This window comes from Eriocheir sinensis, chromosome 51 (genome assembly GCF_024679095.1).
Source record: "Eriocheir sinensis breed Jianghai 21 chromosome 51, ASM2467909v1, whole genome shotgun sequence".
NCBI lineage: Eukaryota > Metazoa > Arthropoda > Malacostraca > Decapoda > Varunidae > Eriocheir > Eriocheir sinensis.
The window spans coordinates 3,461,547-3,486,191 of record NC_066559.1 but is presented as its reverse complement, the minus strand read 5'-3'; the positions used below and the strand labels follow the sequence as shown (position 1 = coordinate 3,486,191).

The 24,645-nt window shown below is 44.8% G+C and overlaps 2 protein-coding genes and 1 long non-coding RNA gene across 16 annotated transcripts in view; 2 read left to right on the top strand and 1 right to left on the bottom strand.

Moving 5' to 3' along the window:
- LOC126982551 (uncharacterized) overlaps nucleotides 1–2,168 on the top strand; it is a 46,596-nt gene extending 44,428 nt beyond the window's left edge. The window contains exon 4 of the mRNA XM_050834701.1: nucleotides 82–2,168. Within this exon, the coding sequence (XP_050690658.1) occupies nucleotides 82–288 (207 nt within the window). The 3' untranslated portion in view covers nucleotides 289–2,168. The remainder of the gene's footprint in view (nucleotides 1–81) is intronic.
- Nucleotides 2,169–2,935: 767 nt separating this feature from the next.
- On the top strand, nucleotides 2,936–4,338 carry LOC126982550 (uncharacterized). 14 transcript variants are annotated; one of them, XR_007735226.1, is made up of 4 exons: nucleotides 2,936–3,173; nucleotides 3,256–3,747; nucleotides 3,886–4,131; nucleotides 4,214–4,338. It is a non-coding gene; the product is annotated as an uncharacterized LOC126982550 (long non-coding RNA). The 14 variants fall into 14 exon arrangements; XR_007735233.1 differs by having other exon boundaries at nucleotides 3,256–3,665; nucleotides 3,886–3,967; nucleotides 4,132–4,220; XR_007735234.1 differs by having other exon boundaries at nucleotides 3,886–3,967; nucleotides 4,132–4,220.
- LOC126982548 (glutamate receptor ionotropic, kainate 3-like) overlaps nucleotides 4,221–24,645 on the bottom strand; it is a 36,005-nt gene continuing 15,580 nt past the window's right edge. The window contains exons 6-12 of the mRNA XM_050834697.1: nucleotides 23,609–23,771; nucleotides 21,551–21,792; nucleotides 18,341–18,546; nucleotides 16,624–16,854; nucleotides 13,930–14,108; nucleotides 9,243–9,402; nucleotides 4,221–4,824 (exon numbers count right to left, since the gene is read on the bottom strand). Of these exons, the coding sequence (XP_050690654.1) occupies nucleotides 4,681–4,824; nucleotides 9,243–9,402; nucleotides 13,930–14,108; nucleotides 16,624–16,854; nucleotides 18,341–18,546; nucleotides 21,551–21,792; nucleotides 23,609–23,771 (1,325 nt within the window). The 3' untranslated portion in view covers nucleotides 4,221–4,680. The remainder of the gene's footprint in view (nucleotides 4,825–9,242; nucleotides 9,403–13,929; nucleotides 14,109–16,623; nucleotides 16,855–18,340; nucleotides 18,547–21,550; nucleotides 21,793–23,608; nucleotides 23,772–24,645) is intronic.

The following is a 24,645-nucleotide window of genomic DNA, read 5'->3' as shown; positions in this document are numbered from 1 at the left end:
GTGTGTGTGCCCCTTTAACTGACCACACATCGCCCTGACTAACTCCCATTCTCTTTCTCCCTCCCCTCCGTGGCGGTGCAGAGGGCGTGTCAGATCAGCCCCTGCGAGACCTGCGGGGGCTTCCGGCTGCTGCCCTGCTCGGTGTGTAACGGCTCCAAGAAGTCCGTCCACCGCAACGACTTCACGCTCGAGTTCGTGGCCCTCAAGTGCTCCAGCTGCGACGAGTCCGGGCTGGTGCGCTGCGGGGACTGCCTCGAGGATAAAGATGACCTGGAGCGTCCGGCGTGAGGCTTAGGTTCGTGGGAGAATGGGAAGACTACGAGGAGGACGAGGAGGGAGGTGTGACGGAAGGGATAGTGACGAGACGAGGAGGGAGGAGAAAGGAAGGAAAAGTGACGGAAGCGATGAAGAAGGGAGAGGATGTCGGAACGAGGGATAGGAGAGACAAGTGATTGAGAAGGGAGTGTTAGCAGAAGGGAGAGAAGAAGAGATGAAAGAAGGAGGCATTTGAGGAGACTTATGAGGGAGAGGAAAGAGAGGGAAGAGGAGAGGAGGCAAATGAGGAAGGAAATATTGCAGAAGCGAAAGGGAAAGGGGAAGACAATTAGAGAAAAGGAGGACTAAAGAGGAAACAAAATAACAGGCGAGGAGAGCGCTTGAGGGGGCATGGCTGAAGGAATAAGAGAAAGGAGGGAATAGACACTCGAGGGCTTCATGAGTCTAAGCAAAAGGGAAAAAGAAGGGAGAGAAGAGGAGAGAAAAAGAGTTACGGAGACACATGGAGTCTTTGGTGCTTCATATATTCTTTATTGCCTCAAGAAGCGCCTCCACATGTCCACTTGCTTCCCTGGGGCTGCCTCTCTTACCCCTCCTCGCACCTGTCTGAATCACCCCCTACCCCCCTCCCTCGCTGCAGCAGGTGTCGTCGCCCCGCCCCCCTAACAAGACTCCTCCAGTTTCTAGTTGTTTTATGTAATATTTGTCTTCCCTTTCTCTTTGCCCTCCTCTCCTACCCCCCCTTTCCTTGCCTCTTTCCCCCCCTCCCTGCCTACCGTCTTTCCTTCCTTGCTAACTCTGCCTCTCCTCGTCTCGTGCATCCCTGTCACTTTCCCTTCCTCCTCTACCTCCCTCCCTTCCTCCCTCCCTCCCATTTCTCCACTATACGAGGAGAAACCTTCCGCGAGTCACACATAAACGATAATAATCTTTAACATGTAAAAAAGTAGGAGTAGCTAACCGAACGAGAGCTGTGATTGGTGGTTCCCGAAGTCACTGTAATACACTCGTACTAACACACGGCAGAGACATGCCAGTCCTCGTCGACGGACAGACTTGGTCGGCTCGGCTGACGTCAGTTAACAGAGTCGGATCTGTTGTCATCCTCTGCATGGGTCGTCACCCGGCAAAGGCCCATGGTCCCTTCGCGTTGGGACAAATCTACTACGGGCCGCCATAATTCGTCAAGGGTTCGTGCTTCCCCATCTTATTAAAAAGAAAAAGAAGTCGCACACGGCAATCGGTCGCCCCGTGCACGAGCCAGAACGTGAGCTGAAGAAGGAAAACGGATTGATTGATGGAAGACGACCGAAGGGGAATGATAGAAAACCGTCAAGATGGGAATGATAGAACACGGACAAAAGCATAACGATAAAAAAAGAAAAAAAAGAGAGGAAGAACAGAAAACGGGCAGGAGGGGAACGATGGATGACCTTACTAATTGGTTGTCCTTCCCTCTGTGTCCTCAGTCTTATCTCTCTCTCTTTCCTCTGTTGCTGTTCCTGTGTCGTCAGCTGAAGCGTGCGTGCGGACGAGATGAAAGAAGAGATGAAAAGAGAGAGGAAAAAAAAGAGAAGAGAAAGAGGAAAAGAGAGGAAGAAAGAAGACTGGTATTTCTTCGCTTGCTTTCCCTTTTATCACTGGCGCCGCGTCACACACTGGATACACAACAACGCCCATCACACACTACACACACACAGGTTACACACTTTTATATACACACAGTAATCTAGTATCTCGTTTTTCTTGTTTTCGTTTTGTTTCGCAGGTTCTGGAGTGATGTATGTATGTATGTATGTGTATCATTTTCACCTGTACGTGTAATAGTTTTGTATGTATACCCGTTCTTGTATTTTTTCCTTCTCCAGAGAATAAAGTATTATATGTATAGACGCTGGAAGGTTTTAATTTTATCCCTTAGAAGGATGGAGAAAAATAAGTGTTAATAGCATAAAAACTGTGCTAGATCGGCGTCGCATGACCCTCCAACACCCCCCCAACAATTGATATTATGCAACTAGGGGTCTAAACACACACACACACACACACACACACACACACACACACACACACACAAAGGTGGGATAGATAGAGAAGTAGAAGAAGATACTTCGACATTTCTACATTTTTAAGATGCAAGATCTATGTATAGTTAGTTATGTTATTCACTGTTGCTATTATCTAAGTTAGTAATACGCAACTGGTTAGTCCGCTCTATTTTCAGTCTAATACTGTTTGTAGGGTTTTAAGTGTAATTATTTAAAGGGTTGTATGTTTTCAGGATCACAATGGTAGTGGAAAGGCTGGATTTTCTTATGTCATCCCCTAAATTCTATACATATAAGCCTGCAGATGTTTGAGATGTACTTAATGTAGAGTTTCCCAGTCGATCAATAAATAGGTATATAAAAATAGGGCGGGGTGGGGCAAGGAGTGGTGGGTCAGGTCGGGGAGGAGGAAGGCTGAGCAGGGAGTACCTACACGGGGATAGGTGAAACTACTGGTACTTCTCCTTCTGTCCTCCCTCTTCTCCTTACTCTACCTTCCCATTAACCCACTTCCCCTTCTCGCTATGCCCTTGATTAAAAAAAAGAGCTCTTGGACTGAGTGAAGCTAATAAGGACATCATACGAGGTGGAATAAAACACAGTGAGACATATACGAATGGCTCTATAGGAAGTCTTTACGGGACGAGATCGTACAGGGCGAGATAAGACAGGCGGCGACATTAACTTAAGCGACATAGCGGGTACGACAGAAGAAAACACGTGGTTGTATAAGAAGTGTTTACATGACGGAATTAGAATGTAGGGCGGGGCAAGGCAGGGTGAGATATAAACAGAAGTGGTGTGACGGGTGAAACGAGACGGTTTTTTATGGAACTTTTACCGAACGAGGTTGAAGAAAATGGAAAAAGGGCAATGTAAGACGCGGAGGAGTGTAATAAAAGGCTTAATTGTGGAACTTTTACCGAATGAGGTTGAACAAAATGGAAAAAGGGCAGTGTAAGACGCGGAGGAGGGTAATAAAAGGCTTAATTATGGAACTTTTACCGAACGAGGTTGAACAAAATGGAAAAAGGGCAGTGTAAGACGCGGAGGAGGGTAATAAAAGGCTTAATTATGGAACTTTTACCGAACGAGGTTGAACAAAATGGAAAAAGGGCAGTGTAAGACGCGGAGGAATGTAATAAAAGGCTTAATTATGGAACTTTTACCGAATGAGGTTGAACAAAATTAAAAAAGAGCAGTGTAAGACGCGGAGGAGGGTAATAAAAGGCTTAATTATGGAACTTTTACCGAACGAGGTTGAACAAAATTTAAAAAGAGCAGTGTAAGACGCGGAGGAGTGTAATAAAAGGCTTAATTATGGAACTTTTACCGAACGAGGTTGAACAAAATTTAAAAAGAGCAGTGTAAGACGCGGAGGAGGGTAATAAAAGGCTTAATTATGGAACTTTTACCGAACGAGGTTGAACAAAATTTAAAAAGAGCAGTGTAAGACGCGGAGGAGGGTAATAAAAGGCTTAATTATGGACATTTTACCGAACGAGGTTGAACAAAATTTAAAAGAGCAGTGTAATTAATTATGGAACTTTTACCGAACGAGGTTGAACAAAATTAAAAAAGAGCAATGTAAGACGCGGAGGAGTGTAATAAAAGGCTTAATTATGGAACTTTTACCGAACGAGGTTGAGCAAAATTAAAAAAGGGCAGTGTAAGACGCGGAGGAGGGTAATAAAAGGCTTAATTATGGAACTTTTACCGAACGAGGTTGAACAAAATTAAAAAAGAGCAGTGTAAGACGCGGAGGAGGGTAATAAAAGGCTTAATTATGGAACTTTTACCGAACGAGGTTGAACAAAATTGAAAAAGGGCAATGTAAGACGCGGAGGAGGGTGATAAAAGGCTTAATTATGGAACTTTTACCGAACGAGGTTGAACAAAATGGAAAAAGGGCACTGTAAGACGCGGAGGAGGGTAACAAAAGGCTTAAATACAAGATCCGTAATGTGAAAGTCGGAGCAAGGCGAGATGGGACGGGAAAGACAGTACCTATGGGCTATATAACTGGACAGAACGATGCACGGATGGGCGAGGACGAAATAAGGTAAGGGTGGGTGTGGTAAGACTGATTAAGACGGCTCCTGAGGGCTGAAACGATGCAAGGTTGGGCTGGCACGGGATAAGGCCGGGGTAGGTGTGACAAGACTGAGAGACGGGTCCTAAGGAATTACTAATAGGTCAGCACGATGTAGGACTGGGTGGGAACGTGACAAGACTGAGTTAGATACTAAAGACAACATAGCAAACGTACGTAACAATACCGGTACCCAAGACTTAAAGCGAGATAAGAACAGCCGTAAGTAGGACGTCGAGAGGCAAGGCGAGGATATATCAATGGTCAGTGTAGGCCCTTCCGCACGACCCTCAGCAGCGCCTCCGCCACAAGCATCACCAGACCGAGCAGCAGGCCGAGACCGAGCAGGTAGAAGGCGCCCTGAAGCTGCCCCACGCCCAGCACCACCAGCTCGGCGCCCCCAGCCTCCTGCAGCAGACACCAGCAAGATGTGGAGAGTGAGTAGCGTCCAAGGAGGCAGGCGGAAGAGGGAGAGAAGGGCAGTGTTTGGTAACGTGGAAGTGATGGTGGAAAAGGTGAAGAACATAGGGAAAAAAGATGAAGAAAAAGAAGGCGAATAAGAAAAACGGGAAGAAGAAGAACAAAAAGACAAGTAGAAAAAGAACAAGATGAAATAACGAGAACAAGAATACGAACAAGAAGAGCAAGAACATGAAGACGAAGACGAGAGAGAGAGAGAGAGAGAGAGAGAGAGAGAGAGAGAGAGAGAGAGAGAGAGAGAGAGAGAGAGAGAGAGAGAGAGAGAGAGAGAGAGAGAGAGAGAGAGAGAGAGAGAGAGAGAGAGAGAGAGAGAGAGAGAGAGAGAGAGAGTATATATAAAAAAAAAGTGGTTACGTGGAAGGGATATCAACAAAAAGAAGCAAAACGGAAGAAGAAAAAAAACATAGCAAAAACAAATGTACGGGCGCGATTGTAAAATAAATACACACAAAAACACACACAGCACGAACATTATTTTTTTCTTCCTATTTTTATATCAGTAAGCCCTAAAATTTACAGTCCAGTACGCGGCGTGGACAGATGTTTTGTGTATACTGTGAACGCCAGCTGCCGACGCGAACACTCTCATCCTGCCGACCAGCAACGCAACGCAGGTGACGTGAAGCCCTCGGAGGGTCGGCCGTGTGCACCTGTCCGCCCGTGCGTGCCACCTTTGCCGCGCAGGTGCTCGCTAGGTGCGCAGGTAATGTATCTATGCCCAAGGTGAGCTACTTATGGTAATCGTGTTAAGTGTAAGATAAGTAGACACGGTGAAGAGATAATAAGCAGCTTGAGAGAATTATGATGTAAATTTAATACATTAATATTAATTCTGACAAGGGGAATAAATTCAAAGTAAACAAATGTCATAATAATAATTCTACTGATATGACTACTACTACTACTACTACTACTACTACTACTACAACAACGTATACTACTACTACTGCTGCTACTGCTATGATTAATACTACGAGTTATACAAGAAAAGTAATGACGATAATACAAACAACAACAAAATTAATGATGATAATGATGATAACAACAACAACAACAACAGCCAAAATAACAATAAAAACAAAAAACAAAAACAACGAAGGACACAAGAACATCAGCATAATACACACACACACACACACACACACACACACACACACACACACACACACACACAAGAAAAAAAACTATATTATTCGCAGGACACGGATGACGGGAGACACGAGGAGGAGGGAAGGGAACAAGGAACGTAAATTAACATACGAGATAACAGGGTTTGGGGAGGGGAGGAAAGGGGACAACAGGGAGACGCTTGGCAGGGGGGGAGAGAAGGGAGGAAGGAAGGAAGGGGGAGAAAGAAGGAAGAGAGAAAGGATGGGATAATGCAACAGAGGAAAGGAAAGTGAGCACGTAGAAAAAATGAGTAAAGAAAGGAAGGAGGGAGAGACATGAGAGTAATTGTAGGAGTAGGGAAGGAAGGAAGGGAAAAGGAGGGATGTAGGAAGGATGGAAAATCAATGTAAAGGCGAGAAAAGTATGGACGCATGAAGAACAAGGAGAGTAACAGAGGAGAGGAGAGGAGAGAGGAAAATAAGCAAGATGGCGCCACTATAAACACTTGCCTGCGTCAGAACGGGCTAGGGCCAACCACCATGCCCGCCAAGAGAGCCTATCGTAGGAAAAAAATAAACCAGAAAGAATGAGGTTGGAAAAGAACCGAGGAAGAAACACAAAAAAGAATGATAGAAGGAATGGAGAGGAAAGGAAGGGAGAGAGAAAGGAGAGAGAAGGGAGAGGAAAGGAAGGGAGAGGGAAGGAAGAAGGATGAGAGGAGGGAGCAGAAAAAAACATGGAAGAAGAAAGGGGAAAGAGAGAAAGGAAGGGAAGAACGAAGAGGGAAGAGAAAAGGAAAAGAGAGGGAAAAGGGAGAAGGAAGAAGGAGAAGCGAGAAAAGAGGAATTAATAGGGAAAGAAAATGGAAGAGAGGAAGAAACAAAAAAGGAGGAGGGAAGAGAAAGAAAAGGGGGCAAGAGAGAAGGAAGAAGATAGAGGGAAAAGAAAGGGGAAAGGGAAAAAGGAAGAGGAAGCGTAAAGAGAAGAGAGGAAATAATCGGGAAAGAAGATGGAAGAGAGAATGAAAGAGAAGGGAAAAGAAAGAGGGGAAGAGGGAAGAGAAGAGGAAGTAACAGGGAAAGAAGATGAAAAAGAAGAAGGAAAGGAAGAAAAGACACTCGGTGAAGGGAACGCATACGATACTAGACCGAAGCCGTGATGACCTAACCAAGAAAAAAAGAAAAAACAAGAAAAAAGAAAAGAAAAAAAATGTGAAAGGCAAAACCGGTTGAGAAGTGACACCGCCTGGAGATGAAGACACACACACACACACACACACACACACACACACACACACACACACACACACGCAGGCCAGGAGAAAGGAAGGGGGAGAAAAGGTGTAAAAAAGGAAAGGAAGAAATTAAAAAGTTGCCGAAAGGAACAGGTTGTGAGGGGAGAAGGGGAGGGGGGAAGGGAGTGCGTGTACGGGGAAGGGAAGTGAAGGGGCAGGATGAGGGAAGTGAAGGGATGAGAAGAAGAAAGCTGAGAGGAGAAGAGATGAGACGTAGATAGAAGTGAAAGTGTCGTGAGGTGATGAGGAAAACACAAGGAGAGACTGAGAGAGAATAGGAAAGAGATAAAAAGAAAGAATAAGGAAGCAGAAAGAAAGAAAGAAATGAGGAAGCAAACAAAAAACAACAAGAAAGAAAGAATGAAAGAAAGAAAGAAAGAAAAAGAAAGAAAGGAAGATATGAAGAAACAAACAAAAAACAAGAAGAAAGAAAGAAAGAAAGAAAGAAAGAGGAAAAAAAAGAAAAATAGAGAAAAAATGGGCATCACTTAAAAATATGCAGAAAAACAAAGAAAAAATAAAAAAAGAAAGAAGAAAGGAAGAGAGAGAAAGAGAAAAAAAATAAAAACATTATAGAAAAAAAAGGAGAATATGCAAACAAGAGGAAACAGAGAGGGAGAAAGACACACAGGTGAAGCAAAGAGTCTACTAACCGGCGTGGAGTCGAACTGGTCAACTGGTCCAGAATATATTGCTCAAAAGTGTCGAAAAAATTACCACAGCGCCATGAGAGACAAAATTAACGGGTAACGAAATGCCATTATTATTTTTTTCAGTGGCTTTGAATTAGAGTTTACCTTTTCTTTGTAATTATTTTCTTTTATCAGAGCAAGTTGTCAGGAGTTACAAAGAAAACGGGAATAAAAAGCGCAAAACTACTAATCCTCAAAAGATCAAAAAGTTATGAGAGTTTCCAGACTATTCAGAATCGGTTCGAGAGCTGCTTTGATGCTCCCCTCTTGAAAGGACGTAAATCACAGCATAATCTAACCTGACCTTCACAGCCACTCCTCAAACCAACCCAGCGAGACACAAATTTCACTCCTTAATCACGTCACGAAGTCCTCAGCGCAGCACAATGCCTTTCTGCCACCTGCCGTCCACCTGAGTCACCGCGGCCCATATTCGCGACCATTTCGAGGCTACGGTTGGTATTGTCAGATGCTCCCACCCCTTACACCAACTATTTCCAAAGGCCAAAAAGGAGGTTAATGGAGTTCTAATGAGTGTTCTCTTAGGTTCACGGTACAGAAGAAGGCTCAGACTACCACCAGGGTCATAAAAGTACCCCTGGAAATGCCCTAAACTCCCACGAAAGACTAGTAAATTACGTGTTCTTGGGGGCAGAAATGTTTAAAAATATGGCTTTCACCCCCACTCACATTTGGTAAGGCTTTCGTGGAGGCTGTGTTATTATTTCCATGTGTATTATTATGAGCCTAGCGATAGTGTGACGAGGCTTTTGCACTATGAACGTAAAAACTAAGTCCTTTTCTTTTACCCTCTTCCTCTCTTGTTTCCTCTCGCATCATTGTTTCCTCCTCTCTCCCTTCTTGTTCCCAGTTCCATTTCTCTCTCTTTTTTCTTTCTTATCTCTTTTCCCCCTTTATCTCTTCTTTGTGACCTTTGGAAATAATAGTCGTGTGAGCCGAAAGCGTCTCAGAATATGGGCTAGTTTCACAAATCCACAAATTCATAGAGGTTGTTGGTATTTCCATGGATAGTATTATGAGCCAAGTGAGAGTTCGATAAGGCTTTTGCACCGTGAACGTGAAAACAAATTCATGAGAAACCAATTAATCTCATTCATGACCTATGGAACTGTGTGTGCCGAAACGTGTGAGCCGAAAGCGTCTGAGAATAGGGGCCACATTTTCATGTTCCCAAATTCTTACCTTGACAGTCATGAAATCTAATTAACTAAAGGAAGCCTCGTTCTTACCTGAGAGAACTTGGCGGGCAGGGCGGGGCGGGCGGTGTTCTTCCTGCGCGCCTTCCTGCTGGCCGTGGCGATGAGGTCGTTCATCCAGTGTTTGACGACCCCCGCCTCGATCAGCCGCTGCTTCACGAGGTCGATGCTCCTGCGGACTGGTGCACCCTTCCTGCAGAGAACGACAGGTAAACAGATAGAAAGACAGATGGATTGAAAGACAGATCGAGGGAAAGACAGATAGATAGACAGACAGATAGATAGACAGAAAGACATATGGAAAGACACAGCCGTATTCCTCCTTTTCCGTGAGCGATGTTTACTCTCGCTTGTTCGGATCATGCAAAGGTGATCTTACAGGAAATATAAACTTGGAGAAAAAATATCCACGAAATACTTTACACATGGCAAGTGTTTTTTTAATCGATGGAAATATGCTGGTGACTACAGACAGATTTTTTTTTTTAATATTTTTGTCGTGATTCGTTCATGTATTGTATAGGGAACCATCTTGTTACCAGATGCTTCCAGCGGGTACGTCTCTGTCCACGGAGGCTCAGGTAATCCTCATCTAAGGCATCGCTGAATACAAACATTTATTTTCAATTACTAAGGACAACATTTTTAAGCTTAGCCATGTTGAAAAATAGCCACGGAAGCCCCTTCACTCTTTCCTTTGAAGGTGTCGCCGCAGCGGAATGCCACGCACTGAATTTACACTTTGGTTAAAATATCCTCTGAGGCGAGACTGACACACCCAAAGCATGTACTCAGTAAATGCTGCAAAATAAGTAATTTATTTTTTCGGAAGCTCCTTTTTGCTTTATTACGCAGTGCTTCCTCGTGAGGATGATCGTAATGAGAAGGGTTTTCAACTTTGTCTTTTATTGCCGGTGCTGCTGCAAAATCAGTTAATTTGTATGTATGAATAATTGTAAGCTTGTACTTAATCTTCATTAATGGTTGCGCCATGAAAACTAGAAATTTATACAGAAATAAAGAAGGATAGAGAGAAAAGAGTGGGAAAAGGAAGAAAGAAGAGAGAGGGAAAAGGCAGAAAGAAGAGAGGAGGAAGCATAAAAAAAAGCAAGAGGAAAGAGAGAGGGTAGAAAGAAGGGAGTAAAGAAGTTGGGATAGGTGAGTGTAGAGAGATAATAAGGAGGTTCCGGATATATTTGTGGTAAGGGAATGTGAAGAGAAGGCTCTGATCAGTAGGTTTGAGTTCTCGTTGTGTATTTATAAAGGAAGGTGCTGAGTGACCATAACAAGCAGGGTTGAATCGTTCCTAACTGCTCATTTGTTTTCTGGGTTGACGGATTCGTGTCCTCCAGTAAAAAAAATTGTTCTCGTATAAAAAGATGAATAAATGATGAAAAACAAATAAATAAATAGAAAATACATATATAAATAGATAAATAAGTAGCTAATAACTAAATGCAAAGAAAATCAGTAAGAGAATTGTAATGAATAAGTAAGACAACGAATTAATATGATAAAAAAAAGCATAAAGAAGCATACACACGCACACACACACACACACACACACAAAAAAAAAAAAACAGTATGCCTGTCTCTGAGTGAGTCTACAAATAGCACCTAAGAAGTAGCCTGTGTCGAAAGTTGAAGCGCACAGGTGATTAAGGACTGACAGTCATACACTCTGCGGCCCCTCGCAACCCCCGGAACCAAGGATGTCATCAGCGTTAGGAATGAAAAGTTACTTAATGACAGGTGGGCCGCGGGTGATAAGACACGAGAAGGTATCTAAGTGGAAGGTGACATGAAGGTGACTTAATGACAGGTGGGCCGCAGGTGATAAGACACGAGAAGGTAACTAAGTGAAAGGTGACATGCAGATAAGTAAATGATAGCTGACATCCCGTAGAGTGAATGATATATACAGGTAATAGTGACAGGCAGGTAAATGAGTGAAAGGCGACATACAGGTGATGAGATGCAGATGATTTAATAACAGGTAACACACAGGTGATAGACGACATGCAGGTAAGGTAATGATAGGTGACATACAGGTAGTGGAGAGATATACAGGTGAGTAATTTTCAGGTGACAGGTAAGTGGCTGATTTTCAAGTGATTATGTAGGTGAGTGAAGCTTGCTGAGGCGGTGAAGTCAGCTTGGAGGAGATAGAGTGATGGAGGACTGATGCTGTACGATATTACCCGAGTTACCTCCTCATTGCTTCATTGCTTTTAAGGAACCGACAGAAGGACGAGTGTTTTTATTTTATTTACAGCAAAGGAGGCAGCTCAAGGGGACAAAAAAAGAAACAGCAGAAAAAGCCGGCCATGTCGCTCTTAAATACTGACTTATGGCCTGTTCCTTTTCCTCATTAGTTATCCCTCGTGACTTTTAGCCCGTGTAGACAAGGAAGGACACACAAGGATATAAGACCACAAAGGCCGACTGGTTTATACACATCAACTCCCGAGAGCCAGTTTTTCACCGTTTGCCTTTCCCGTCATGAGGTTGTCTTACATCCATTTTAAACGTTGTCGCATTTCCATTAACTACAGAATTGGTTAGTTTGTTCCATTCATTCTCTACCCTCTCTCTAAACCAGTAGTTCTTCCCTGAATCAGCTATACAGCATACAACTGTTTATTCCATTCATCCACTGTTTCATCGGTAAACCATTAGTTCTTCCCTGTATCAACCACACAGCTGCTTATGTGTTCTATTAATTCATTACACTACCTCTAAAGCAGTTGTTCTTTCCTATATTAGCTACAAAGCTGCTTACTTCCTTCCATTCATCCACTACACTATCTTTAACCAGCAGTAGTTCTTTCCTATATTAACTACAAAAGTGCTTAATTCCTTCCATTCATCCACTACACTATCTCTAACCAGCAGTAGTTCTTTCCTATATTAACTACAAAAGTGCTTAATTCCTTCCATTCATCCACTACACTATCTCTAACCAGCAGTAGTTCTTTCTTATATCAAGTACACACGCTACTCTGTTTGTTCCACTCACCCACTGCCCTATCTTAAAACCAGCAGTTCTTCTCTATAACAACTACACAATTGTTTGATTTCCACTCACTCACTACCCCGTCTTAAAACCAGCAGTTCTTCTCTATAACAACTATACTATTGTTTGATTTCTTCCACTCACGCACAACCCTTTCTGTAACCCAGCATTTCTTTCCTGCATTCTGATAAAGCCTGACGTTATTCTAGGTTATCCACGTATATTGCCCTTCCTTTATGACCGGCCTATATACTCAGCGCTAAGGTAAAGAAACAGCCGGAGGATACGTAAGAGTTGGCCACTATACACTGCTCACAACGGGGGCGCCGGAAACTGTGTGTATGCGGTGAATGAGGAGGGAACAGGTGGAGGGCATGCGCGGTGCCTTGAGAAATAATGCATGTTAGAGTAATGCTAGAAAGTGAGTGCCTTTAAGAAGAACAAGAACTAGAACAAGAACTAGAACAAGAACGAGAACACCACCACCACCACCAAGAAGAAGAAGAAGAAGAAGAAAAGATGAAGACGGAGATGATGTAGAAGAAGAACAACAAGAAGAACAAGAAGAACATGAAGAACAACAACAACAACAACAACAGCGTGCATGACAGAGAAGGTAAATAAAAGACGACACATACAAAAAAAAAATAATGCAGAGAGAAATTAATGACAGGTATCAAATTAGCGGATCAAGTCCAGGTGTGTGTGTGTGTGTGTGTGTGTGTGTGTGTGTGTGTCAGAGTAGCAGGCCCCGCGAGTGATGTTCTGTAGCAAGTAAAGTGTGTTGGTGGTGTTGGTGGTGTTGGTGGTGGCGGTGGGGGTGGCGGCGGTGACAGTGGTGACGGCGGTGATAGGTGGTAGTGGTGGTGACAGTGGTGGTACATAGTAGTGGTGTTGGTAATGGCGGTGCATGGTGGTGGTGGTGGTGGCCGTCGCCTAACACGCCAGCTCACCACTAACGAGCGGCAACGTGAAACACTCCCCAGCCCGGTGCCATTTGCCTCAACCTCAAAATGTAATAGACCTTTTCTCCTGACTGACAGGTATATTTCACTTTTTTCTTTCCTTCTTGGCTCATGTTATGTATAATGTCAAGCTTTTCTCGGTCATGGGTTACGGATAGTGTTTGTTGGTGATTTAAACGAAGCATCATTGTCCATCATCGTCATCATCATCATCATCATCAGTACTGTCATCATTATTGTCATCTCTTTCAGTAGTAGTAGTAGTAATAGTATAGTAGTAGTAGTAGTAGTAGTAGACAGATAAAGGTGGGTGCATACGCTCTAGCTGCGCGTGGCTGCGGTGCTCATCTCCGTACCGTTCGCCCTTTGAACCTGTGGTGGGGTAAGAACCCATCACGGGCCGGTGTGAAGTCCGGGGTTTCCACAGTTTACTTTCCCAGGTTTCCCCAGGTACCCTTTTATTGACCAACCCAAACGGGAGGATGAATAGCTGAGTGAGCTGCACACCGACTGCCAGGGCCGGGATTCGAACCCAGACCCGCGGGACACTCTAATCACTGCTCCATGGAGGCTTAATAAATAATACTGATGTTGACATTCATGATAAATAAATGTAATTAGAAAATAGTGGTCATGATGATGGTTGTGGTGATAGAAATAACATTAATAGTGACAACGACAACGACAACACACACACACACACACACACACACACACACACACACACACACACACACACCTGAAGCCCCAGCCGTAGCCACCGTAGTTGATGTACTCCTGCCTGCCGGTGTAGAGGGGCGTGTAGCCGCGGGAGTTGGTGTAGTGCGCGCCGATGAGGGAGCGGATGTAGTACTTCCAGGTGAGAAACGCGTGTTGGCCCTCCAAGACACGCGCCAGGTGCTCCTCGGCGTCCAGGACCTGAGGAAGGGAGAGAGAGGAAGGCAACGTTGCCATATTATCGTACTCAGCCTCCTATATATGCTGATTTCCGACCCCAAAACTGCCTCCTCGACCCAAATAGCTGCCTTCACATATAGTTATCGTTAAAATGCTTAATTATTGGTGTTTTTGGCAGCAGCTATGGCTCAGAAACCGATAAATACGAGGTTCTGAGTACGACAATCTGGCAACGGTGGAGGAAGGTGAGACAGAGGAGAGAAGGTAGAGACAGAAGGGAAGGATAGAGAGAGGAGAAAGTAGCAGGGAAAGATAGACACAAGAGAGGGAGGGAAAGAGATAGAGGGAGGGATGGATAGAGAGGAAGGGAGTGAGAGAGGGAAGGAAAGGTAGATAGTGAAGGATTGTCACGGGAGGGAGCGGACGATAGAGAGAGGGGGGAAGGTGAGGAGGGAGTAACAGAGGAAGAGAGGGAAGGATACTGAGGTAGGAGAAGATGGGGAGGATAGAAAGATGGGTGAAAGTGAGAGGGAGAGAGATGGGGAGAAGAGGGAAGAAGATAGAGAGGGAGGGAAAGAGAGAGAAGGGAAGGAAAAGAGAGATGAAACGATAGAGAAGGATGGAAAAACAGGAAGGGAAAGATAGAGAGAAGGGAGAGATAGAGAGGAAAGGAGAGAGATAGAAAGGGAGGGAAAGAGAGAGAGGGAGGGAAAGATAGCGAGGAAAGGAGAGAGAGGGAGGGAAAGACATAGTAAAGGATGGAGAGAGAGGGAAAGATAAGAGGGAAATGGAGAGATAGACAGATAGATATGGGTGAGAGAGAGGGAGGGAAGGATATAGAAAATGGGAGATAAAGAGGGAAACTAAGAAAAAAAAATGAAGCACGAAACACGAGAGGAGGTTACATGACATAGACGTAGTAATAGAACAGGGAGGGAAGGGAAATTTATACAGAGCAATTCGTGCAGAGAGACGGAGTTATGGAGAGGGAAAGTGAGGAAAGAGGAGAGAGAGTTTAGGAGAGGGGAAGAGGACGTCCAGGTGAAGGGAGGAAGGAAAGGAAAGAAAATGGGAGGAGAGAGTGAAGATGGGAGAGGGAAATGAGATAACACGAAGGGGTATGAGATAAGGGATAAAAAGTGACCCAAGTAAAACGAGAGAGGGGAAAGAGATGGAAGAGAGGAGAGAAGGAAAGGGGAGACGAAGGGATGTGAGAGAGGAGATAAGGTGTGCTGGGTAAGATGAGAGAAGGGAGAGAAAGGTGAAGTAGGTCAAACAAGAGAGGGGAGAGAAAGGTGAGGGAGGTAAGACGGAAGAGGGGAGAGAAAGGTGAATCAGCCAGGTAAGAAGAGAGAAAATGTAAAACAGGTAAGACAAAGTAACGAGAGAGGAAGAAAGAGCGTGGGGAGGGGAGGGGGAGAAGGAGAAGCGTTAAGTTGAAGGAGATGCTGCAGAGACGGGGAGAGAGAGGGAGAGGAGGAGGAGAGGAAGGGGTAAAAGTGAGAGGGGGTGCGTGATCGAAGTGGTGGAGATGGTGGTGGTGGTGGAGGGGGTAAGAGAAGAGATAGTGGCGATTATGTAGCTGGTTTACTGTGTGTGGCTGTGTTGATGATGTGTTGCGAGTGTTGGACTATTCATAAGGGGTTGCATGTTTTATTTTCTTATTATTTTTCCCTCATTTTGCTGGTATTGTCCATCGTTATCTTGCGCTTATCCTTGTTTTCTGTTTTGGTTGTTGTTGTTGTTGTTGTTGTTGTTGTTGCTCTTCTTCTTCTGGGTGGTAGAGTACTGTTGCTGTTTCTTTCTCTTCTTTTTATTGTTGCTGTTATTGTTGGTAGAGGTAATGCAGCTGGTGTTTCCTCTTCTGTTGTTATTGTTGTTGTTGTTGTTGTTGGTGGTGGTGCTGTTGTTTCCGTGGCATCAAGTAGTAACGGAATAGTCATCAAGGAACATAACTTGGCGGCGTGAAAGACAGTAATAACGAGGCGCTGAAGACATAATAAGGGTCAGCGCTGAGGTAGTAATGGACGGTAGAGATAACAGACAGACAGGCAGACAGACAGACAGACAGATGGACGAACCTACAATTATAACGCAACTGCTTCCGACAACGTAGAATAGTTGTAGTCAGCTTTTTTTGTCTGTCCGTCTGTCTGTTGGTTTATGTTTGTGTCTGTTTGTGTGTGTCTGTCTGTCTGTTTGATTGCCTGACTGTTTGCATCTGTTATCTATGTTTGTCTGTCTGTCTGTGTCTCTTATCTTCTGCCTTTGTGTCTGTCTGTCTAGCTCAATGTCTGTGTTTGTTTTTCTGTCTGTCTATTTGTCTGTCTCTCACACCCATGGACACACCCTCCCCACTCACACCCTTCCTCCTCCTACACCCTCCCCACCCGCACCCTTTCCCAACCCCCCCTCACCCTCCCACACCCTCCCCAAGCACACCCTTCCCACCCACACCCTTCCACCACACCCTCCCACCCACACCCCTTAAATTAAATCACACCCACACCCTCTCCCCCTCTCCCCTCCCTCTCACCTGTATCTTGGCGTACACTTGCTTGACGGAGGGCACGGAGCTCTCTTTGAACCACTGCCAGCCGACGCCGTAGGTAGCCTCCATACCCCAAGTGTACCCCTTCTCCTGCAGCAAGTCCTCCAGTGTGTTGATGGGCGGGGACTCGTCAGGCACGGAGAGGTGGGCAATCAGAGAGGACCGGTAGGCGTTGGTGAGAAGCATGCAAAACACCCACCACCATCCCACCAACATCTGCGAGGGAGGGAGACTGCAGCGTTGCCAAAGTGTCGTACTCTGATCATTGCATTTATCATATTTAGGCTCCAAGACTGTCGTAACTACACAAATAATGGTAGAAAATTAAAGTTAGCGTTAAGACTGTTATTTATTGATGTTTTTAGTGTTTTCTGCTAGAGTTATCGGCCAGAAATTACGAAAATACAATGCGATGAGTACGATAATTTGGCAACGCTGAGAGAGAGAGAGAGAGAGAGAGAGAGAGAGAGAGAGAGAGAGAGAGAGAGAGAGAGAGAGAGAGAGAGAGAGAGAGAGAGAGAGAGAGAGAGAGAGAGAGAGAGAGAGAGAGTTATAGGAGGATGGTAGTTCTTAATGGAGTGTCAGGGGCAAAGAAAGGAGTGAATGCGTGGTTCCTCCTGACGACTTCCGGGTGTTCCGTTGAGAAAGCTGATTGGTCGTTCGGTAGTTAAGAAGAACAAAAACAAGAAATAAAAAAATAAAAATAAAAAACGAAATAGATAACAAATGTAACTATATGAAAAAAGGGAGGAAGAAGGAAAAGTGAAGAAAAAGGAGAACAAGAACAAAAAAGAACAAAGGCAACAAGAACAAAAAGAACAAGAAAAAACTAGAACAAAAACTAACAACAAGAACAAAATAACGAAAAATCAGAACTACAACAACAACAACAACAACAACATTTAAAGGAAAAAAAGAGAGGAAGAAGAAGAACAGGAATAACAAGAACAAACACTATGAATGAATGAAGGACTGAAACGAGAAAAGTTGGAAGAGAAAGTAAGGGAAAAAAAAAGAGATAAACACCACACATAAAAAAACACCCTGATTGATAAAAGGTCGTGATGGATCTATTGTGTAAACGTTCGAGTAAAAAACAAAAAAGTGGGTAACGCCCTTTATTTCGTTACCGTTAATTAAACCTATAAAAATTAAGTAAAAAGTAAGGCGGTGAGTAACTGTAGCATTTTCACTTTCCCTAAACATACGTGTTCTACCTGAGAGAGTTTGATTGATTACCTGAAGACGTGCGGTGGAGGAGGAGGAGGAGGAGGAGGAGGAGGAGGAAGAGACAGAATTCCAAATCACTCAAATGACGGACTGACTGAATTACTAAAATGATTGACTGACGGAGTTACTGATTGACTGACTGACTGGACTAGACTTACTGACACAGGTGAATTGACTGACTGACTGACTGACTGGCTGACTGATTGACAACTGACAGACGGATTCCATCAAAGTCAAAACAACCCGCAAAAAAAACTTGTATCACACGCTCGTCAACAGCTTGCCAGGTGCCGCTTTTTTGCGTGTGTGGCTTGTGTGTGTGTGTGTGTGTGTGTGTGTGTATGTGTGTGTTAGTAGCGTAGAGATAATGGCTACTTTATACATAAGATTACCCAGTCTAGACCCATCTATTTCCCTATTACTCTCTCTCTCTCTCTCTCTCTCTCTCTCTCTCTCTCTCTCTCTCACCCACTTGGCCCGTCATGCTGGTGGGGAGATATGGGTCGGGGTCCTCCAGCAGTATCCTCCAGGACGCGAGGAGGGAAGAGCTGAGTCCCCTCCGGCCCGCCATGCCCACGCCCACGCCCTCGCCGCACACCCGCCACCACGCCCAGTCCATCGCCCACATCACCACGCCCGCCGCCACACTCGCCAGAACCACCGCTACCCATAACACGTCTACGGAAGCGTGAAAAAGAAATAGATACATGAGGATATGGGAGGACATTGTTATATGGGTGTAGCTTCTCTCGTGTAGGAAGGCATGGAGGTTCATACAGACGCACGCCCACCTGTTCGGACCCCGCGACCCGCCGATTATGATTACGAAGCAGATCTAGACTAAAATAAAAAAATAAAAAAAATGTGAAGGGAAATTGAAATGTGGCTTCCGGGAAAGTAACGAACGGTGTGCTAAGCCAGTAGATAGATAAATGGATAGAAAGAGGAATAGATAGGTAGATAGGTAGATAGATAGATAGATAGGTAAATGGATACAGGTAAAGAGATAAACAAACAGATATAGATAGATAGATAAAGGCAGATAGATAGATAGATAGACAGACAGATAAAGAAATAAATATAGATAAATAGACAGGCAGGTAAATAGATAGTAAATAGATAGACAGACAGATAGATAGATAGATAGATGAAAGGTAACAATGTAAGGGACATACGTTGTAGTTGTGTATATAAATAAATAGATAGACAGATAGATAGATATAGATAGACTGGTAAAATAGATAGAGATATATAAATAGATAGGTAGATGGAAGGACAGACTGATAAACAGATAGATAGATAGATAGATAGATAGAGATAGATAGATAGATAGATAGATAGATGGATAAATAGATAAATAGATAGAGAGAGAGAGAGAGAGAGAGAGAGAGAGAGAGAGAGAGAGAGAGAGAGAGAGAGAGAGAGAGAGAGAGAGAGAGAGAGAGAGAGAGAGAGAGAGAGAGAGAGAGAGAGAGAGAGAGAGAGAGAGAGAGAGAGAGAGAGAGAGAGAGAGAGAGAGAGAGAGAGAGAGAGAGAGAGAGAGAGAGAGAGAGAGAGAGAGAGAGAGAGAGAGAGAGAGAGAGAGAGAGAGAGAGAGAGAGAGAGAGAGAGAGAGAGAGAGAGAGAGAGAGAGAGAGAGAGAGAGAGAGAGAGAGAGTAGACCTGACAAACTGCCATTCACGAAGTCAAACAAGAAAGTAATGCAAACAGATAAAATATAAAAAATCATATCTCGAAACGAAGAAAAAAAAAGAGAGTGGATATACATCACGGACCAACGCCCCGATGAAGGAGGAGGAAGAGGAGGAGGAACCGGAAGTGTCGATGGATGAAGAAGACGAAGAATCAGAATCGTCACTTGGGAAATTTCTGGCAAGGGAAAAATATGTGGCCGAAGGTTGGGATTCTGTGTAACAATAACCCGCGGCTCAGAGATGGAGGAGGAGGAGGAGGAGGAGGAGCATTTGAAGATAATGTTGTAAGCATACTCTATAGCTACGCGTGGCGCCGGTGCTCATCTCCGTCTCTTTGGCATTTTGAGCCTGTGGTGGGTAAGATCCCTCTGACGCGACACAGGGCAAGTGCAACATCCGGGATTCGAACCCAGGCCAGCAGATTCATAGGTAGGGACGCTAACCACTGAACCGAGGAGGCGCGAGGAGGAAAAGACCAAAAAGAAACAGTCATAACCATTTGGGCTAACATCTGTGGCAGCGAGGTTGACATTTTTGTAATAATGAGCTTGTAATAATGATGTAGATTGTAGAAGAAGAAGGAGGAAGACGAGGACGACGACAAGAAGGAAGAAGAGAGTAAGTGAACTGGAATGGATATAATTAGGACAAATATCTGGGGCAGCGAGGTTGACATTCTTGTAATAATGAGCTTGTAATAATGATGTAGATTGTAGAAGAAGAAGGAGGAAGACGAGGACGACGACAAGAAGGAAGAAGAGAGTAAGTGAACTGGAATGGATATAATTAGGGCAAATATCTGGGGCAGCGGCTGAGTTTCTTTTTTATTTCCACAACAACGCCAACGACTCGAAGATGTAGAGGGTAAAGGATGACGAGGCCGACGAGGATGAAGACAATACCAGAAAAGAAAACTTAAAAGAGGAAAAAAAATATGAGCGGGTCGTGTTTGCGTGTGACTGATAAACGGTCTAACATGTAGGAGGAAGAGGGGGAGGGGGGAGGAGAAAGAGAATGAAGATGAGAAAGAGAAGAATGAAAGAAGAGTAAAGGGGAGAAGTGTGTCGCCTGAGGAGGGTCTGAAGAGGGGGAGAGGTTTGAAGCAGTGGGCATTATTATTTCTTTTTTTTTTAACATTAAGCATTGACTCGCATACGCTGAAGAAAGAGAACGAGAAGGATAACTACGACGAAAAGAAGAAGAAAAACATAGAACAACAAACAGAAGAAGAAGAAGAAGAAGAAGAAGAAGAAGAAGAGAAAGACAAGAACAAAAAGAACAAGAAGAACAAGAACAAGAAGAACAAGAAACAACAACAACAACAACGACGACGAATAGAAGAACAAGAACAAAAAGAACAAGAAAAAGAAGGACAAGAATAAAACGAGATTAATAACAAAAATCAAGAAGAATAACAACAACAACAACAAGCATGGTCACCTGGAAATAGGTTAACGAGGGCCCCCACCTGTAGCAGCGGGCCTGGGTGGTTATCTCGTTAAGAGCCATGACTCGCGGCCCGGTATGTATGGGAGGAGGAAAAGAATGAAAACGCGGACTGGGGCGAGTACTCAAGAAGAGGAGCTTAAGGAAAGAGAAGATAAGTAAAGCAGTCACCTGGGAACGATATGACGAGGCAGTTATGACAAGAAATGGTTACAATTGAAGATGGAAGAGAAGAAAGAGGGAAAGAATGAGAAAGAGGATGAGGACAAGAAAACTGACGCAGAAGAAGCAGAATCATCACCTGGGAATGGTCTGACAAGTACAAAGCTTATAAATCGTGGATGAGGTGACGAAGAAGAGGAGAAATATAGGATGGAAATAACAAGAAAGAACACAAATTGGTCTGATGAGTGTGAAGATTTGGGCAGCGGGGATGGCAGCAGCTTGGAAACGTAGAGGGAAGGGGATGAGAAGGAGGAATTAAGAGAAGTACGATAAAGAAAAAAATAGAACGCTAAAGAAGCCAAAGAAGAGTCACTCACCTGGGAAGGGTCTGACGAGGGCGAAGATCTGTGGCAGCGGTCCGGGCTTCCTCGTGACGATGACCAGCGGCTCGGAGATGTAGACGCGGGAGTAGTCGACCACGGCCATGCGCGAGGGCATCCAGGAAAGCAGCATGGAGAAGTCTGCCTGGTGGTGCTGTAGCGTCCCCACCGTGCCCGTCCAGTTCCCGTTATCCTGCGACACCCCCCACTGGTCATCCCACGGCACCCGCATCTCATACCTGTGGGGGGGAAAGAGGGGTGGAGGGTGGGGGGTAAAGTAGCTGCGCGTGGCCTCGGTGCTCATCTCCTTCACTTCCTCTTTTCACTTTAACCTTGATTGAAGAAAATGTTATGCTGGTGTGTACTTGGAGGGTCAGGTTACGTAAGTTGTGCTGCTTAGTGGTGGGCGGAGGAGGGAAGGGGAAAGGGTGGGGAGGGGCAAGTGTGTGAGGGTGACGTGGGGTGGGAGAAGAAGGGATGAATGGGTTAATGGGTTATGGTGTGGGGAGGTTATGTTCTATTTTGTGCATGGGGGGGGCAGATATGACAAACAGATAGACAGAGACAGACAGACAGACAGAGACAGACAGACAGACAGAGAGACAAACAGATAGACAGAGACAGCCAGACAGACAGACAAATAGATAGACAGAGACAAACAGACAGACAGAGACAGACAGACAGACAGAGACAGACAGACAGACAGAGAGACAAACAGATAGACAGAGACAGCCAGACAGACAGAGAGACAAACAGATAGACAGAGACAGAGAGACAAACAGATAGACAGAGACAGACAGACAGACAGACAGAGACAGCCAGACAGACAGACAAATAGATAGACAGAGACAAACAGACAGACAGAGACAGACAGACAGACAGAGAGACAAACAGATAGACAGAGACAGCCAGACAGACAGAGAGACAAACAGATAGACAGAGACAGAGAGACAAACAGATAGACAGAGACAGACAGACAGACAGACAGAGTTTACTTAAATTCTTCAACAGACCAACGCGTCTCTACAATATATATTTGATTACGATATTCTTTTTTTCCTTTCTCTCTTTCTTTCTTTTTCACCATTTTTCTCTCCCTGGCTGCTGATCACTCTTTTAACGAACACCTGCTTATCCTTTACCATTTTTTCATATCAGCGATTTATCTTTTCTATTAATCTTTTCATAAATGTCACTGAGGGGGGGGGGGGGGAGGGGGGCAAATGGTGTGGCAGGTGGGTGAGAAGACTTTTTCCGCACCAACCGTTAAATACAAAAGAATGGGATGAAGGGAAGGTGGAGGGATTACAGGAAGAGAGAAAAAAAGTATTAGGAGTGGAAGAGCGAGATTTCACAAGACAAGTACTACACATGTATACTCAAACTAGCTTCAAAGATATACTCCTCCCTCTCTCTCCTATCAAGCGTACATCATTGCCTTGTGCCGAAGCAAACTGGGGGATAATTAGTGTACGTGAGAGTATGAAAAGGTATGTAAAGGGTAGAAATGTATGCGTTAGAGGGCCTTCCTATCTCTCTGCGTATATCTGTGTAGCTTCTTGTGAGTCCGTGTGCGTATATAAAGAACTTGTGCTTTGATTTCTGGGGGATAGCGGAGTTAAGAGGAAGGTAAGAGGGAGGTAAGAGGAAGGTGAGGCTTAGGGAAAAAAAAAAAGTGTAAACAAATGAACAACGACCTCTCACGTGAACTTAAGAGGGTAAGGGAAAGGTAACAGGAAGGTAAGAGGAAAGTTAGAGGAAGGTGAGGCTTAGGGAACACTCTATCGTTAGGGAATGCGTGCAAGGGTGTGGGAGGGAAACAATGACCTCGTACGTAAAGTTAAGAAGGTAAGGGAAAGGTAAAAGGAAAAGTAGAGGAAGGTAGGAGGAAGGTGAGGCTTAGGGAACACTCTATCGTTAGGGAATGCGTGCAAGGGTGAGGGAGGGAACAATGACCTCGTACGTGAAATTAAGAACCCTGGTGATGGCGGTGAGCATCTGTGTAGCTGCTTGTGTGTGCGTGAAAGGGTGTGAGCGTAAACAACGGCCTCTCACGTGAAGTTGAGGACCCTGGAGACGGCGGTGAGCATGCGGTAGTCCAGGGAGTCGAGCGGGGTGACGGTGGTGGCGGAGGCGTTGGAGTTGCGGCGGAAGGAGAGGAACGGGTACCAGTCCATAGACACGATGCGGAAGCGGTGCCCGAACATGTGGAACTCGTCTGTGAGGGAAGGGAAGGGAAGGGAGGTCAGGGGAAGCTGATGGGAGGAAGGGAAGGGAAAGGAAGAAGACAAGGAAGAAGAGAAGGAGAATGGAGGGAAAGGGGGGTGAGGGGAGGGACATACGGCGTACATAAGCATTAGAGAAACTGTAATAACAAAAAAACAAAAAAAACAAAAACAAAAAAAAAATCCCGTAACGAACACCACCCTCATGTCCACAGTGCGGGGCGGGGGCGTCAGGTATAGGCCGCAGAAGTAGCCTCAGACGCTGTGATCTTTTAGCTCATCGGTGGCGTAGTTGGTATGCTACGCTGACTTCTGCTCAGAGGGCTTGGGTTCGATCCCCGGCACTCAGTGGTGTTCATTACGGGAACAAACAAGCAAACAGGGAAAGAAAGGAAGGAAGAAAAAAAAGAAAAAGAAAGAGAGTGGATTCAAGTCGCCTGTCTTTACAAAAAATATCTGTTTACCGTTGTGGTGTAACTATGGTGGCTGACTCTATTCCCATCTTCCTAAAGTACTCACCCTGACCTCAAAACAAGAGCTAAAAGTAACCCCGATACGTGAAGACAACAAACACAAAAAACAACACAACTATTCGCTACAATCACACGCCTCATCATCTGTTATGGGGTCGGGTGGAAACAATATTATTTCAGTCACGCGCGAGCAATCTTAAGCGTATCATGAATGTGTGTGCGGGAGGGGGGGGGGGGGGACGTAAATTCATATCTTTCCATAACTCGTCAGCCGCCAGATGTCGACACTTGGGGTGAGCTGAGGGCCGAGTCGAGTCGCTTCACTACAAGGAATTACAGACACATACGCAGAAGAGGAGGAGGAGGAGGAAATGAAGGAGGCAGCAAAGGAGGA